Below are 19,125 nucleotides of genomic sequence, written 5' to 3'. Positions count from 1 at the left end.
TATCAACAACAACATATCTAGTGTTATGCTACAAATTTAGAGATAGAGACAATTTTCGATAAGGATTCAAAATTTGAAGAAATAGACACACAAAATATGTAGCCGAAGGAGGTTCGACATCTATATATATTATTTTAACCATGATATAATTTTTTGAACGAACCCCCTAAAGATATGATGGCTCCGCCACCGGCTATAATGGGATTTAGGAAGGATAAAATGTATACAAATGGGATAGAGATTAGAGAGGTTGCTTCTGATAGACTCGAAGATAAGATTACAAGAAGTTCGATTTTGGAGTTTTTTTAATATTAAGAAAAATGAAAAAGGTCAAAAATATCCTTGAACTATCAGAAATAGCTCAAATATACCCTTGAGTATATTTCGGCTCAAATATACCCTTACCGTCAAACTATAGGGTCAAAAATACCCTTCTTATTAACAGAATCGGTTAAATGCAACTTAAATGTCATGTGGATGTTACATGGCATGCCACATAAGCCAATAGAGTTCCACTCATGCCACGTAGACAAATAAACTTTCCCCTAATTTCTCCCAATTTTCTCCATTTTCCGTAGAATTTAGAAACGATTTCACTGAAGAACATAGAACCCCTTTTCCTCATTCTCCATTTCGTTAGAACGATTTCACAAAATACATAAGTTCTAAAGGGAAAGGGATTCTATGTTCTTCGGTGAAACCGTTTCTAAATTCTAAGGAAAATAGAGAAAATTGGGGGAAATTAGGGGTAAGTTTATTTTTAACGTGGCACGAGTGAAACTCTATTGACTTATGTGGCATGTCATGTGGTATCCACATGGCATCCAAGTGGCGTTTAACAGATCTTGTTAATGAAAAGGGTATTTTTGACCCTATAATTTGAGGGGAAGGATATATTTGAGCCGAAATATAATTTAAAGATATATATGAGCTATTTCAAATAGTGTAAGAATATATTTGACCCTTTTCCGTAAGAAAAAAAAATATATAGTATGAAAGGTGTGTGGTGTCATAGAAAGGGGTATATTCGGCCGACTTTGCATAAATTAGAACAAGAAGGATAGTTGTTAGATACTTCCAATAGAATGCAACTACGTTTTCTAAGTTTTTTTTTTCTATTTTAAATTTATAAACATCTTAAGGAACAGCCTGTTTCTTCGTGGCATAACACATAAGTATGTTCTTTTAATTTGATTTCAACTTGAAATGATATTTATGTTTGGGTGTATATCTGTAGATACTTAAATTTGTATAAAGTTAAACAGGTAGATATAAACATCCGACATGATAATTCGAGTGAGATACAATCGAACATATTTGTTTTTCTAAAACAACTTTTCTACCTCTACAAGGAATTGATAAGGTCTTCATACACTCTAATACCTTCTCCAAACTCCACTCGTGGGATTTCACTAGATATATTATCGTTTTTGCATATAGGATATACGTGTCTACTTATTTAATTTTATTCAAATTCAAGTAATTATTTTGTACAAACTCAAAGTTAAACAATATAAAATGTTAATTGAGATAAAGTTAAAAAATATTTACATATTATGATTTATTTTTTGCCTAAACTATATGCACATTAAATTATGGTGTTCTTTAGTAAGTATCTTTTTCATTATTATTCATACATGACAAAGTTCAATTCAGATAAAAGATCCTCGTTGCTACCTAAGCACTATTAAAAAGTGTACTCTCTCGGTCTCAAATTATCTGTTATGGTCTTTGAAAATAATTAACTCAAATTATTTGTAAGGTAATTAAAATACTTATAATATTCTTTCTAATTAATAATTCTTAAAAGACGTATAAAAGAGAATCACGATAAATATTTTGAGATAACAGGAATATACCGTTTTGAGTATACTTAAAAGTATAGTTTTAATACTATTTTTAGTTAAGTGTACACAAGCAAATTTCTTGTAACAATGATAAAATTATAGACAAATCATTATTGTAAACACATAACTAATTATTGAATCATACAAAAATTGGGTTATTTAACCCTATAATTAATCAAGTTTAACAATTGTCTAGACTTCACAAGTTAAACACGTAGAGTCCAACTTTTTAACTCTTTAATCTAAGTTTAAAAATAGAATAAAGTTCACTTTATAATAAGACTAAGATTAATCTAACACTAGTATGGTGAAGTTCTTTTTTTTCTTGATAATCAATAGAATCAATCTTTTTCGGTAAAACGTGGCATATTTAAATTATAATTTATTTTTATGCAAGAAATTATATTTATTCATAAGCTTAATTATTTTTCAAAAATCGATTGCGTACGAATACCGCAGGAGTAATATGTTATATAAGTCAACATTTGTGGCCTTTTAATTGACATTTTTGTTCTTAACGATAGTATATGTTCTATGTGAAATAGACATACTAGAAAGGGAAATATTGTCTCAATCAATCAATCACGAGTCTCATAAATTATTTTATTGACTATAGTATAAAGATATTTACAGTGACTGATTCAGGATTTAAAAATTGTGGGTGCTTATTTCCTTTAACATAAACCTTTTAGCAATCACATAGTATAAAATATACTAACTGAAACTCTTAAATAAAAAAAATTAATAAAAAAAACCTTAATTAGGAAAGGAAAAAGTGTAAGAAAAAAAGGGTGCAAAATTCGCTGCAAAAAGAAAAGAAAAAAAGGGGCGGGTGGGATTCAAACTCTGCCAATGTGCTTTGCGTGCCTCTTGTTTCCATGCGTAAACCAGCGCGTCCATAACTGCTTTCATATTATGAGTGCTCATTTAATTTTTAATATATATATATATATATATATATATATATATATATATCGAAGTCAATGGTGCTCGAGCACCCGAACTCACTTACTGGGTCCGCCCCTGGATATTTACCTAATTTTCATAATTTATTGACTATAGTATAAAGATATTTACTTAATTTTCAAGATAGTTACTTCTTCTGTATTCATTTTTATTTGTCATTTTACGTTTTTCAAAAGTCAATTTGATTGATTTTCAAAGTTAAATTGAATTACATTAATTCGATATTATAAACAAAAAATTTAGATATTAAAAAATCATATAAAAAATATGATAGATTCCATTTTGACATATCAATTATGATAAAAAATATATAGTAAAATATTAGACAATTTTTTTTTTAGTTTAAATCATAAAAGAAGATTATAACAATTAAAAGTGAAACGGAGGTAGTAACATCTTGTGTGTAAGAGAATGTATGATTAACTACTTTTTTAATAATAAATAAAATAAATAAAAAGAAGAAAATGAGAAATTTCTTGGTATTTAATTATTGACAGATAAACAGTAAACACGGCAAAAAAAGGTTTTGCCTGATATCACAAAACAGGATATTTATCAGCTAGGTTTCTTTCTTTCTTTTACTTTTCGATATTTATATTAAAATTTTGATTAAATTTAAATTATATTTTGTATGATCTATTTAAAATTACTACTCTCAATAAGATTAAGATTCCTTTTACGTATAAGGCTCGGATATGATATTTCTGATTAAGGATACACAAGAATTTTATGGACTTAGAAATTATTTTATTTTATTTTATTAAAATAAATTTTTAAATTTCCTAATTTATTGTTTTGAACAAAGAACAGACCAACAAATAATAGACCATTCCCCACCTAAAGAAGAATATTCAATTAGGAGGAAAAAACATGGAAATTTCTATGTAGAAATTAATAATAGTCACTACTATATATGCCCAAGGAACAAATTAGTAATGAATTTGAACATTAATATAATAACCAGGGAAAAAAAAATCAAATTTGTCTATATTATCTGAAATTGCATAATTTTATTTTTCCGTTACATTTTTGATTTATTAATATCTTGTTATTTATAAATCGTCTCGTATTTATCTTTGCTATTAACAGAATTAATTCTACGATGAAAACGTTGATTACCACCTAGTCAAATTAGACAATTTTCTCATCTCGCAATAATTAAAATTAAAGAACATATATATAAATTTATAACAGGCGAGATTAGTATCGAAATCAGAATATTTATTAAGGAGTTCAAAGTATAAAAAGGTATATATATACACATAGAAACTAAAGATATTCAATTTCTACTAATTTACTATATATACTTACAAAATAATTTTGACTTTTAATATACAGTATAATTTTTCAATAAACCCTTCATGATATTTTGACTCCGCGCCCTTTGGCAAGAATATTCAACGAAACTACGAGGAGAAACAAATTAATTATATTTCTAGTACATTATGTTCTTCATTTCCTTTGGTTTAACGTAGAGATTAAGGAATTTTTTTTTTTGTTTTTTGTAGATACAACGTAACGTAAGCTGTTCACCCAATATTTTATTTTTAGGCCAAGCTCATATTTAGTTAATATTACTGTCACTATTAAAATTTGATCATTATATGAATTGTCAACATATGTAGACGAATTAGAGTCCACCGTCTTAGTGATTGGATTATGTGGTATTCTTCTATGGTTTTGTACTATTTTTTTTATCGCGATTTAACTTTTGAATTTGATTATATTGATCAAGATTGTTTTTTTAATCGGACGTTGAGGTGATCATAATGTTTGTGAATTACCTTGTTGTAACCCTTATTGATTGATGAAATGATTAATAGCATGAAAGTGGACTTCTTGAATTGCATGAATTGTTGTCTCTTTCATATGTTGTGATATTGCTTGTGTGCATCGTTTGTCAAACATTGTGATGAGACATGATATAGTCTTGATGTCGAGATCATTGTCGAGGAGTGTTATAATGTTGAGGTCTTTGCCAATGAGCGTTATGATGTCGAGGTCTTTATCGGTGAGTGTTATGATGTCGAGGTCTTCACCGGCGATTATTATAATGTCGAGGACTCTCCGATGATTGCTATTATGCCGAGGTCAAATCCGGCTAGTATTATTATATAAGACCAATGAAAAATGATTCCGACTAGTGATTTGATATAAAGTCGATGGAAAATGATTTTGCCTAGTGATATTGTGCCAATGGAAAATGATGGTAAGAAATTGATTATTGTGATTTGATGTATTTCTATGTTAATGTGTGGCTTACTTGCTACTTGTGATTGATGTATTTGTTTCGTGTGATTAATCTTCTTGATATTGAGATGGATTTACTTGATTTGTTTTGTTGTTTCGTGTGATTGAACTATGAACATTGAGCCTTTTGAGCCGTGTATTATAAAACTAGTAGGTTGAGCTTCTGTGTCAGTTGTAGTTTGAGGAGGTTCTGTTGGTATGTGAAGAATTGATGTATACATCCATTGCGAATAAATTTTACCCCTTCTACCACCATCAATGTTGGGATCATATTATAGCTATTGATATGCTTAACATGTCCGGTACCCCCAAGCCTGACTAAATTTAAACTCACACCAAAATAACCTCACATTAGAGGTATAAAGTGTTTCATAACATTGATGATTCTATATCCAGAAACTCGAACTCGAAATCTCTGATTACACGTTGTTTATACATAAAAAGGGAAGATTAAAAAAAAACAAGTTGTTTACACATAAAAAATAGAGTCAAGAAATGTTTTATAAAAAGAGATAGACAACCAAAGAACCTCCTTTGGTTACTTTATATAATCTCAGAATTTCTGAGATTTGCAGAAGTAAGGTAATAATGTTTAATTACCCAAACAAACAAACAAAAAGATAAGAGCTTATTCCATCTTCTTATAACAAACCAACAAACAATCTCTTTCTAATCCCAAATACCACAAATTAACTCAAACTGCATTGTAGTGTATACTAACTGATAACTTGTCTAAAACTCACACAGGAACTGTCCTTCCACTTGTTGCTCTTATTTCAGCTACAGTTTCCTCTTCCCCTTCGTTTTCCCTCGACAAATCTTCCAATGACTTCCCATTGGATTCTGGAACCAAGAATGTGAACAGCATACCGAGGAAGTTAACACAACCAAGGACGATCAACGAGTTCCTCACACCAATGCCAGGAGGGTAACCGGCGTCAGTCTTTGTTGGATCCGTGGGCTGAGCAGCGTATAAGAATCCAAATGCACCAACCATAGCTCCTGCTTTACCTGCTGCTGCTGATATTCCATGGCATGTGGACCTAAGCCTGGCTGGGAAAATCTCAGCAGGGACGACGAATGTTGTGGCGTTTGGACCAAAATTGGCGAAGAAAAAGGTGAATGAGTACATGACCACGAAGCCAATTCTGTGATCCTTGAGAGTCCAGTGATGGTATGGAATGGCTAAGGCAAACATGAAGACTGTCATGAAGAAGAATCCCATCAACTGAATTGCAAATCGACCAATCTTATCGATGAATGCAACTGTGAACCAGTAACCAGGAACAGTACTACAAAGAGCAATAAGTGTTTGTGCCCTTGCAATCTTGTAAACTTCTTCCAACGCGTTCATGGTTTGTGCTGGTGGAATCCATCCAATTGCACTGAAAATGTCCTTCTGGAAAAGGTTTTGACTGTAGAAAGCAATGTCCAACAAGAACCATGTGCTAGCAGTTCCAAGCAAGTGAAGTCCATGGCGACGGAGGAACTCCTTAGTGAACAAACCAAAGTCATTGGCTCCTTTTGCTTCAGAAATAGCTGTAACTTTCTCTGGCTCTGCTTCAATTTCGACTTGCAACACCTTGGACATGTCGTTAGCTGCCTGTTTCAAGTTCTTGGCGACCAAGGCAGTGTAACGGGCAGTTTCAGGCATCTTCATACGCCAGTAATAAGTAAGTCCAGCAGGGATTGCACCAAACATGAGAATTATACGCCACACGAAATCAGCCTGAGGGACTGTTGAACCAATAGCATCAACCTCATATGCTGGTGCAGGGAATGCGCCCTTGAATGCTGCAGAAACAATGATTGCCACCATTCCACCAGCCAGAATTCCGAAACCTTGCATAGCAAACACAGCAGCAATGAACGCTCCACGGGTCTTTTTGTTAGCATACTCAGACATGATGGTGGCAGAAAGGGGATAATCACCACCAATGCCAAATCCTAGCCAGAATCTGAAGAAACAAAGCGTAGTCATAACACCTTTTGGTGTATGGCCAAATGAAAGCCCCGAGGCAATTGAACAAATGACCATAATCATAAGGGTCATTCCATAGACTTTCTTCCTTCCCATTTTATCTCCAAGCCACCCGAAGAACAACTGTCCAGCAAGGGTGCCACAGAAGGCGACTCCATTAACAGCTGCTGAAACATTAGGGGGCAGAGAGCCAGGTTTCAATGCACCGTCATGATGGTAGTAAAGACGACCAAGCAATTTAGTGACCATAGAAATGCAGAAAAGGTCATAAGCATCAGTAAAAAAACCCATGCCAGCAATCACAATCGCTGTGAAGTGATACAGTTGTGTCTTCGCGACATCTAGTGCATTTAGCACTTGCAAATCGTTCGCCATGACTAAACTTCCTGCAAAAAACAGAACAAGAGGGTGTAAATTATAACAATTCAACTTACATCACTAACATAGTAAACATTCTTTACAAGAATATATAATTTAGCCTGTTATAACAAGGAACATACTTAGTGTTCAAGGTTACTACTCCCGCGTTACACTATCAGTATACACAAGTTAAACTCAAATAACAGAACAAACCAAAAAGGTAGTTTAGGATTGCATAAATCAAATCTGATCAAACAAGAGGTTATGTAAATTATAAGGACTTAACTTACATCACTTATAACATTAGTATACTTGGTTCACAAGAACATATATTTTAACCTGTTGTAACAAGTAACATACTTATTGTTCAAGGTTACTAATCCCACTTTTTACTATTGCTTTACATTGTCACTGTCAGTACACACAAGTTAAACTCAAATAACATTACAAAAATAAGAAGATATTTGGGAATTGCATTAATCAAACCTTATCTGAATAATTAATACTAATAAATTTGTAAGTTGTCCTGTAGGGGGGTAGAAAATTGACTTCTTGATAAAGACAAAGCAAGGGGGGCCACAAAAAGTCTTGTTTTCTGTCTATTATTTTATTAGTTTTAATATGACACATGCTAAGCATGTGTGCTACTTTTCAAAGCTGGTAACCTAAAGTTGTGACATAGTATTATAAAACTATAGTGTATATGTGAAATCAATAAACAACCTCAGCTTTAAATAGTCAAAATTGAGAAAAAAAGTGGTTTAAAATCACATCAGCTATACAGTGCTTACTACTAACAACAGTTATTTCCAGATAGAGATACACAGATTCCTTGAGATTCTGGCTGATGATATCATCACAAACCGAACGTAATCTCAAAAGTAAAGTCTAAAAAGATGATAAGGACCTAGTCGTTCAATCATAACTCAATTCCGAAATCATCAACGCAGCCTTGCCTCTACCTTGTAGTAAATAGTAAATAGAGAGACAGTTTCATTCAAAAAATTTGTGGCATGATTGCATCACAAAGATACATAATTTACTTAAAAAGTATAAACAAGTGATATTATTTTTTTAACATATGGAGTGGTTGATATTAGTAAATATTAGGTTTAAAGTTGCTACCAAAGACCAATAATTAAAAGAAAACAAGTAAACTCCTGTTTTACTTATATATAGTCCATACTATGAAGTCATGCAGAGCTATATAAATATTAAAAGATAGTATTTATTTATTTTTTCTTAGAAAAAAAAGTGAAGACTTTTCAAAAAAATATAAAGGAAACAGCCTAACATTTACATGTGATCCATAAATCTAGAAGACAGGTTAGTACTTTTCACAACCAGTGTATACCGAACAGAACTATACATATAGGACCATACAAGTTCCCATTTTCAACACCAGAAGAAACAAACCTTACTCTTTAAGTTGGATCGAAAATTTATATATGAAATTTTTAATTTTTTATATGAAATTTATGTGTATGTTACGTAAAAAGTACTATTAAGCCACAGTAATAAGAACGAAATCTTTTTCATTTGGGGGTGTTTAGAGAGGGGGAAATCAGTTTCTTTGATCCTGAAACAAACCATATAAAATGAAATCTTGAAAAAATCATCAATATGCTAAAAAGTTCATATTTTTATAATAAATCAGTATATGGGTATGAACAAAAACAGATACCCATTGATCAAAACCTCCATTTCCACCATAATAAACAATCAAGAACTCATTTTTATCACTACTTCTCCATAAAAAACACAAATGCATGGAGTAAAAACACAAGAAAATTAACAAAATTTTAAAAAAGATTAGATCTTTACACTAACCTTAAAGAGTAAATCTTCAATTTCCACCAAAAAAAAAACCAAATTTCAAGATTTGGTCTATTTTTTACGTTCAAGAACTCCAACAAAAATACCCAAAATTAAAAATCAAAACTTTGGATTATTTTGCATTTTTATTTTTAATTCACTGAATCTGAAATCTCTTAAAAGAAAGTATTAATGAAGAGAAATATGGAGAATTAGTGCCGTATTTAAAGGGAGTTCGAAAAAGGCATCTTTTTATCGTATATTCTTCTATTAACCTTCTTTATAGGATTTGAACCACTATGATCTTGCCACGTGTCTAATTGGGTCCAAAAGATGATTTTTAGTACACGTGTCATGATCAAGAAGGTTTTGAATATTGTTTTTTTTATTAAGCAAGTCAAAAGACTCCTATAGACACGTATTTCACCGGATCACCCTATTTCCATCTATTTTTAGTGTTGACCATATTATTTTTATTCTTTTTTAATTTTCATATTAATATATTATTTTAATTGTGAAATTATACTGAATATGTTGTAATTGTTGTTTTTGGGTCAAGGTAGAATTAAGGTATGAGTTTATATATTTTAAGGTTTACCAAATTTAGTTATAGAATTATACTGAATATGTTGTAACGGTTGTTGATGCTGTTATTGGTGTTTTGATTGGTTGAGTATTTATTAAGTGAATTACTTAAAAAGTGATATGGTTTGATTTGGATGATTGTAATTAAAGTTATTAATTGTTTTTTGTAAACAAATCTTGGAAAAGCTTGAAATATGAGTACAAGATAAGAGATAGATGAGGTAGCTTTAACTATTATTACTATAAGAGATCATTATAATCCAAAAGTTATAATAGGGTAATTATTTAGAGTTTCCATATTCATATTTCCCTAAAAAATAGTAGGGTTCCAAAATATTAAATGTAAGTTTATTAATAGACAAATTTTATTTTTTCGCAACTTGTACTTATTGATTACATTAATCTTGGTACATGCATATTATTTTAGAATAGTACTATGGTAAAAGAGAGATAATCAACATTATTGTAGTATAAATACACTTAAAAGATCATAATTAAATTATTATTATGTATGTTATAGTGATCTTGATATGTTTCTTTACGATACTTTTACTCTAATTAAAATCAAAAAGACGGAATTTTATAGCATAATATGATATAAATAGTATATCAAAATATATACGTAAACTATATATTTTCTAAAAACAGCAAAATATCAATTCATTCTCAATGTAACGATGGATTTACCTAACAATATCTAATTTAACGTAATCATGTAATAAAAAGTCCAATAAATATTAGTGTAAAAATCCTTATATATATATATATATATATATATATAAACTTAAATCTCAACTAACAGTCCTAATATTTTGTTAGAAAAGTTCCAATTTCCAACTTAGATCATATATTTCGAATCTCTGTTTACATTTTTCTCTTTTTAAAAAATATTTCCTTAGTCACTCATTTTTTATTTTTTATTTTCAAATGGATATGTTAAGTGTGGCTGAAAATAAAAAAATATGTATATTATATGATAGTCTTCGTTTACTTCAATATTTTTATTATTTTACATAAGCCTATATATATTGAGTTTTTGAAGTCAAAATTTGATATGATGAGTAGATAAATTATTTTGATGGAGACAAAAATATATTTTTTAGAGGGAGGGGTTGAGGCTATCATGCTTGCCAATCTTTTGTTAATATCTTAAGTCAAAATATAATGTATTTACAAGTAATATAGTAGTATAGTAGTAGACATGTTGTGATTCTTGACGGTCGAAATTTAATTATTAATCAGAGTCTTGAGTTTGATTTTTGAAAATAGAAAAGAATCTTGTTAAGAGATAATTGACTTCAAAAATATGAGTTATGTAAAGCGCAAAATCTGATATAGTAAAAACCCTAATACAAATATCCGAAACGAAGAATAAAATTTTAGAAAAATTATCATATATAAGTATTTAGAATATTTGAAAGCTAGGTAAAACTATGTGGGCGTTTCAACTTACTTTGTTTGGTGCTTGCGTTTGCAGATTGTTTTTTATTTATGATTTATATATGGTATGAAAAGGTGCTAAAAATAGGAGGAAGAAAAAGAAGAACAAAATTTTCTTATATAATTGAACTTTTGAAAATGAAATATGGCATATTTTGAAATGATACAATGCTGAAGAAATTTGTTTTACTTTATTATTATTATTATTATTATTATTATTATTATTATTATTATTATTAGAGTTAATAATCGAAAATATGATTTAAACCAGCTTAATTTTGAGCGTTTCATATTTAAATGGAAAAATACACTAGTATCCCCTTAACCTATGCCCGAAATCTCAAATACACATTTATACTATACTAAGGTCCTATTATCCCCTGAACTTATTTTATAAATAATTTCCTATGCCCACAAATAGTGTCACGTAGGCTGAAAAAGAGTAGAAAATTATTAATAAAATAAGTTCAACGAGGTAATAGGACCTTAGTATAGTATAAGTGTGTCTCTGAGATTTCGGGCATAGTTTGCTAATAATTTGTTGTTATTATTAGCATTTGATTAATAAGAAATAGATTACCTTTAATTACAAATACATATTTACCTTCATTTTTTAAAAAAAAAATCACCTTTCTTTCTTTATTATTATATTTTTAATATTAGTTCAATGACGTGAGAAATGTATATTCATTTATTAGATTAATTAATCTTTAATCACATACACTTTCACACTCAATCTTTTTAAATTACTGATAACCCCTTAAATTAAGCCCATTGTTAGCCGTTAATCCATTCTCCCGGTTGCATACAATAACTGCAAAAATAATTTTAATTATTTTTCAATTAAAATGAGATAAGATCAATAGATACATTTTTCTATAACTAAACTAGTTGAGAAATAATTAGTCGACTTAGAGTCTGTTTGGCTCAGCTTAAAAGCTGGTCAAACTGACTTAAAAGCTGGTTTTTGACTTATTTAACTGTTTGGCAATACTCAAAATAGCTTATTTTAAGTTAAAAAAAAACTTATTTTAAGCCAAAAGTTAAAAGCCTGAGGTAGGGGTGCTTTTTTTTTTTAGCTTATAAGCTGTTTTAAGTTGATCATATTTTTATGTTTTTTCCCTTAATATTTTTATACAATCTCCAAATTACCCATATAACCCTAACATCTCTTTCTTCTATTTTTCCCTTTTCACGTTTGGCATAACAACTTCAGCACTTTTATCCAAACGCATAACTGTTTATTTCAAAAGTACTTTTTTAAAGCTGTTTTTATTAAGCCCAAAACGGGCCCTTAATATATTTTAAAACAATTTAACATTTTCGTGTCGCCGATTAATGAACATGACAAGTTTAATTATTTGAATTCTATTATAGGGGAAAAAAATATTGTTTTATATTAGAAAGAGCATGAATAATTCATCTTGCATACAAGGGTGATTAATTAATTAATTATGTAATTTAAATAACATTAATTTAAGCTTACTAGTACATTAAGTGGGCCACTTGATGATGATGGGTGGGGACTATTATTGTTGTGAAAATATAGATATTTTTTTTTATTGTCGTAGAAATATTTAAAGAAAATTTTATTAATGTCATTATATTCAGAGCCAATAAAGTGTTAGCATCATTTATACAAAATGTTGGTTATCAATATGCATATTTATTGTCATAGCTAAATATATTATAACAACAAAACATATTATTACTGCTAATTTTATTTATTTATTGGGGTGTATGAACGTTTTAGACTATAATCAAACGTTTTAATTCAAAAAAATTAAAAAATTTATAAATAAACTCATAGATTATCATTTAAAATTTTATGAGAAAATATTAAACTATTATTTAAATTTTGATAACTCTTTACAAACATTAAACGATAAGCTAATATTCTGTTAGTAATGTTATAATAATGAGTATATATTAAACTTAAATCGAACATTATTTGAAAAATCATTTTTTCAAGGACGAATATATTTATATTAAAAATCTAAAAAGTGTTTTATTATTGTGAAATTATAAAGTCTCAAGTCAACGGGCTATGCTAGTTGTTACAAGTATAAAGAATTTTTTATAATTTGTCCTTTTCTAATGTCAGACTTATCATGTTATTTTCAATTATTAAAAGAACTTCTTTTATAAATATTTTATTTGTCATATGACAGTTTTATGTCAACTATATTATAATATAATGATCATAAAAAAGTTTTTCTAAAAATCTTTAAAAGCTTGTTCACATTCTATAACTTAAGCGGCATTTGTTCGTATATTTGTTTCTTATTGATTTGGTTACATATTATCTGAGTCGGAAATTTATTGAAAATAATTTTTATATCGTTATATATTATTTATTTTTATCTGTTCAGTATTAATTTGGCAAGTAAAATGGAATTTTATTTTTTTTAATTATATTTATAGTTAAATATAATAAATTTTATGTTTTGGAAAATGACTATATCTTATGAGAACTAAATAAACAAAAAGTTATCTCTTGATTTTCTTTATTAAACGAGTAAAAATGAACGAAACAAAAAAATAATTATCTTTTTTATTAAATGAGTAAAAATGAATGAAACGAAAAAATAATTATCATCCCATTTGTTGGAGTTTACGATAAAATATTATAATTAGGAAAATAAGAAAGGGGACAATTTTAGAGTATAATTTCTAATTATAGTGAGTGATAATTCCGTGGTGTGTTTCTAATTCCTGTATCGAATTTAATATCCATTTTATATTGTTTGACTTTCTAACTATAATTATTTTTCGAATGTTTTATACACTTATTAATTAATTGATCCCAACAATATGGATTCCACTATCTTTTTTTGTTTTTGTTTAATTAGTATGCCAGTGTTGATATTTGGACGAGTTATTTCAAATTGATAAATAGTTTGTAGAAACTTAGAAGATTGATTAATTTAAATTTATATATTGTAGTTCTGTTTTTCTTATTATATTGGAAAATAATTTTTTTTTTATATTTGGTTACTTTTTTCTTAGAAAAAAAAAGTTTGGAGATCTATAATTCATATTCTCATAATAGAACACAATATAATTTACGACGTAGTCATTAAAGAGTTTTATTTGAACAGATATTTATTCTCTCAGCAATTTTAATATTTTCATTTTATATTAATTTTTATATAATAATATTATGTTTTTAGTATAAATTTTTGTTATCTAATTTTTCACCGTCTTGATTAAAAAAATCGTTGTGATCTGCAATTTTAAACTTCCGCATAAAGCCTCAATCACTATCGAACTCAACATGTACGTGATAGATCGAATTCCAGCTTCTTGTGAATTGTGATAATCGATATCACTAGTAAATTTTGAATATAACATTTAGAGTTAGATTAAAAGATGTTCAATTTATGTGTGCATGTATTCGAAATCATTTATATAAATTTGGAAACACTTAATTAAGAAAACAAATGGAAGTTAGTTTGTAGGGCAAAGGTAATAAATTATGCTAATAGATTAACTAAAACAAATTATCTTCAAAAGTTCAAACTAGTAATAAAATACTTAACTAAAATCTTCTAAAAAATGCTAAACATAAGTTAGAAAAAAGTTATTGCCATTTTAATTTTGAAACAAATTCATGCAATATAGTCATAATTACCCTTCTAATTATGACAAAAAAAAACGTGTAATAATTAAAATTGGTTTGTTTCTTGTTATAATCCTTAGCTAAGTGTTGTAAGTTGTTGCTTGTTATGGACAAATTTCCACTTGATTATATTTGATGTTTTATTATGATATAAACATTATTAAATAGAAAAATTGATTTAACCTACATTATAATATATTATAGCCGAATAATTACGTTTATTGTAAAAAAAAATGGATTTTTATAAGCATAATTCAACCCAGAAAACTAACTCGAAAAATAAGAATTGAGTCTTCAAACCTTACCTTATATCTGGTGCGTATGCAATTTTGTATGAGATCCAACATGGATTTTAAGAATTAGGATGATTCTTGTTTAACCATGTAAGAAAGATGGATTAACTCAAAAAGAAAAATGAGATTTTTGAAATTTGTGATCTAAAATTCTAATTGACTATTTCTATATTGTTTGGTTACATATAATTTTACTAAGGATAAAAATAAAATTTTGATAAATTGTTTCTCATAATAGAAAAATATCATTCTTTTTAATTCGAGATAGATTTTAAAAATATATATATCATATAAATTGAATTAAATAAATAAAGTATTAAAAAGAACAAAATTCCTTAAAAAATCGATCTTCACATGCCAAATTATCCTAAAAACAATTACCGTTAATGTGGAAACCTAACTATAGCTTAGCTTCCAGCCATGATGTCATTATAGGCACAATTAGTATCCATAATTAATTAAATTTTTTGTAATTATTTTGTACCAAAAAAATTCTCCTATTGGGAAAAGTAGTTGCCATTAAATTTATATGGTTTATAATAGCTAGAATATGTTTAAGTTGAATTAGACTTACCATTAAACCGTGTTAAGTATTTGAATATATTTGAGATTTACTGGATCGATTAATTTAACTTACATAAGAAATTTATTATGTAGGGGTTTTAGCATTTCTTATCGGAAAAAAATTCATTATTAATTAGTCTTCGAACCTGATGAAATCTCTTATTAAAGAAGAATAAAATTTGTGTTGTTCTATACCCCACAGTTTAAATGGCTTGGTGAAGTAAGAAATGATTATTGATAAAACCTTTTGTATTGGTGTATATATATAGGTTGACACTAACATAGGGTTTTCTTTTGGTGATGAAAACTTATAGGATTTCTATTAGTGTGCGAACAATATCACATATTGATTGTAAAAATGTTTAAACAAATCTAGATAGCTTGAAGTAAGATATAAAGACGATGTTTTAAAGGCGTGAAGTATGTTGGGAAAAATTGTACAAGTCTGATCTAGAATAGAACAATAGCTCACACCATATTATAATTAAGAATATCTTTAGACTAATTTAGTCCAACAATTGATCATATTAATTAAAGTCAAACTTTAACGAGATGCGTATGAAGATGACAGTATGATGTTGGGATGTCGATTTACCATGCCAAAGATAAGGCAATTTGAGACTTGCAAGGGCGCACAAACATGAAAAAACTGGTTCTTGTGATCGTAAATAATGTTCAACAGTCATTTGAATATGTGACACACTATAAATTTAAAAAAATAGATCTATAAATTGAGGTGATGGATCACATGGAACCTAATTTGAGGGGGAGATATAGTTGAATGTGCAAATAAACTTTCACATTGATACTTAAAAAGACCGAGAAACTACATATAAAAATACTCTTAATAGTGTGACATACCTAATAAGAAAAATCATGCAAGCTCGGGCTTAAACAAATAATATCACACCGTATTAAAAATATCTTTGAAAAGTTTAAAAGGTGGCAAAAGCAGAAAATTAATCAAACTATATGCATATGTATTCAATTTGGTAGTTACATGTTAGGTAAAGATATATAGCAAACGTATATAATGAACTCATATAAAGATTCCTTGTCAATTTTATCGAAACATATAATATAAAACGTAGTAGACTTTTTTTAGAAAAAAATTAAAAAATTGTTGGAATCATGAACATAATCGGAAAAACTACACGCAAGTAATGGGGAATAATTGAAATATGTTAGGTATAGAATATTTTGGTAATTAATTTAAAAAAATAAAATGGAAATTGTAATATGGCTAATTATATATAAAAGCCTACCCAACACAAATCATTGATTCTGGATAGAAAAAACGTTTGTATTGTATGTCGATATATACTGCATATTTAATATCTGTATTGAATTTTAGATAAATTTAAATACGTATATTATAGGGTTTAACTCTAAAGGCGACGGTCTAGATACCTTTTTTCTCTATTTCTCACCGTATTCAATTTTTTAAATTAAAAATAAAATAAAAATCTCAATCATCATATTACGATCGATTTTATGACCTCTCATCCATAAAATAGTGTGGAAAATCAAAAGATTCCTTTGTCATTTGTTTCTTGAAAATGAACCAAAAAAAAAAAACTAAGGTCAAATATATAAGCAGATCTCTAAATTTGTTGGATTTTTTTCCTCAGGTACTTTAACTACATCATTTTTCTATTGAATCATTGAATCCCCATAATTTGTTCTGTTTAAACAAACACCGTCGTCTGATGTGGAACCGAATTTATGAAAGGTATTGATAGAGGATACATATGTTGTTCCACAACTCATTAGTCCAATTGATAGTGAAAATGTTCGAGAATAATTGTTTTACTTAAGTCATTTGAATACATTAGAAAACAAATGAGACTAACACGGTTTGTCTTCATTCCTTCAATTAAAATTATTACTATTCGAACACAGTTGAAGACATTTATAATAGAAAAGCCGATCATAATCAACCAACAATGTTTTAAAGGAACAAATTATGGGTGGTGACATAGTTGAGATATCCGAGGAAAGAAATCCAACAAATTTACAGATTTGTTTATATATTTGGCCGAAAACTAATATTCTTTTTCCATTGTCAACTTATAACCAAAAGCTCAATTTTTCTTGACAAGTTGGATGAAACGGTTCAAAACCCATTATCTCATGAAGTAAAAAAGGGGAAATAATCGACAAGAAAGACTAGCCTATTACACGGGTTACTAACTCTGTCTTAGATATAAATATTTATAATTTATCGAATAATTTTTTTAAGAAAAACACACATATTTTTTCCTTCTAAGAAACTATAATAGATATTGCCGCTAGGGTTAGAGTCGGTTTCGCCAATTGGCTAAAAAAAAAATCCTTAAATTTTTATAAGAACTTTATTAAAATAATTTTTTCGAAAAACAAAATTGCTAGAATTGTGAAGAAATATAAAGTAACATACTAACAATAATGACCATGAAAATTAGTGTTACATCCAAATTGGGATCCAACTGTTAGAGACAATTTATTTACCACATAGGTCGAATATAAAAAACAATATCTTAAATAGTTATATATATAATTACATGCAAGTACAACTAAAGTAGGATAATGCTGGAAATTTGGAAATAAATACATGGAACTTAAGTTGAAAATATTAATGAAATAAATGGAATAGTGCTATAAAAGGCGGATGCGTGAAACGAGATATTTTATGCAGTATGAGATAAGAGCATAAGCTTCGAGACATAGGGTGAGTCTTATGAATTTTCGGAGCGTAGTCTCATCTCATGCATATTCAATTTTATAATTTTTATTACTAAAAAATGTATAAGTAAAACTTTCAATTATTTTACAAATTGATTTCATTAAATAAGCTATAATATATTTTTCAAAAATATTTATTTTTATTTGAAAAAGATATTAATTACTAATAATAAAGAAACATATATTAGAAGTACTATTTGAGAAATATCATTACAACAATAGTAAAAATATGATTTAAAGCAAAAAGGTTCAAAAATAATAACAACAATAAAAACACCCAGACGTATATTTTTACGCCCAGTACTTACATTTTTATGGTTAGAGCTTATGTCCCAAATTCTAAAACTTACGCCTTGTAAATCTACGTCTTACATTTGTACTTCAATTTTTTTTTAATGCATCCTGCTTTAAAACTCGTTCGAAACTCGCCCAAATCTTTTTTTAAAAAACACACAAATGGAGAAAGGGATTAGAAACCAATAGTGTCTAAAAGTCAATAATAGTAGCTACAAAAGACAACTCAAAGTAGATACAAAGGCATAGTACCATTTAAACGGATTTAGAATATAAAATTTATGAGTTTTTAATAATTTCCAAAAAAACTTAATTAGATATGTCAGAGGAAAATTAAACCCTCAACAAAGAGGATAACAAATGTTAAAGTGAAATCTATTTCTA

The 19,125-nt window shown here is 28.3% G+C and overlaps 1 protein-coding gene across 1 annotated transcript; it reads right to left on the bottom strand.

The window, feature by feature from the left end:
* Positions 1-5,568: 5,568 nt before the first annotated feature.
* PT1 (Phosphate transporter 1) lies at positions 5,569-9,374 on the bottom strand. Its single transcript, NM_001247432.2, is given in 2 exon segments — positions 5,569-7,430; positions 9,235-9,374. A coding segment is annotated over 1 exon segment (1,617 nt). The 5' UTR covers positions 7,420-7,430; positions 9,235-9,374; the 3' UTR covers positions 5,569-5,802.
* Between the last annotated feature and the right edge of the window lie 9,751 nt (positions 9,375-19,125).

This window comes from Solanum lycopersicum, chromosome 9 (assembly GCF_036512215.1).
Source record: "Solanum lycopersicum chromosome 9, SLM_r2.1".
In the NCBI taxonomy this organism is placed as follows: Eukaryota; Viridiplantae; Streptophyta; class Magnoliopsida; order Solanales; family Solanaceae; genus Solanum; species Solanum lycopersicum.
The sequence above is the reverse complement of the archived record's forward strand: the minus strand, read 5'-3'. Positions and strand labels throughout refer to the sequence as shown.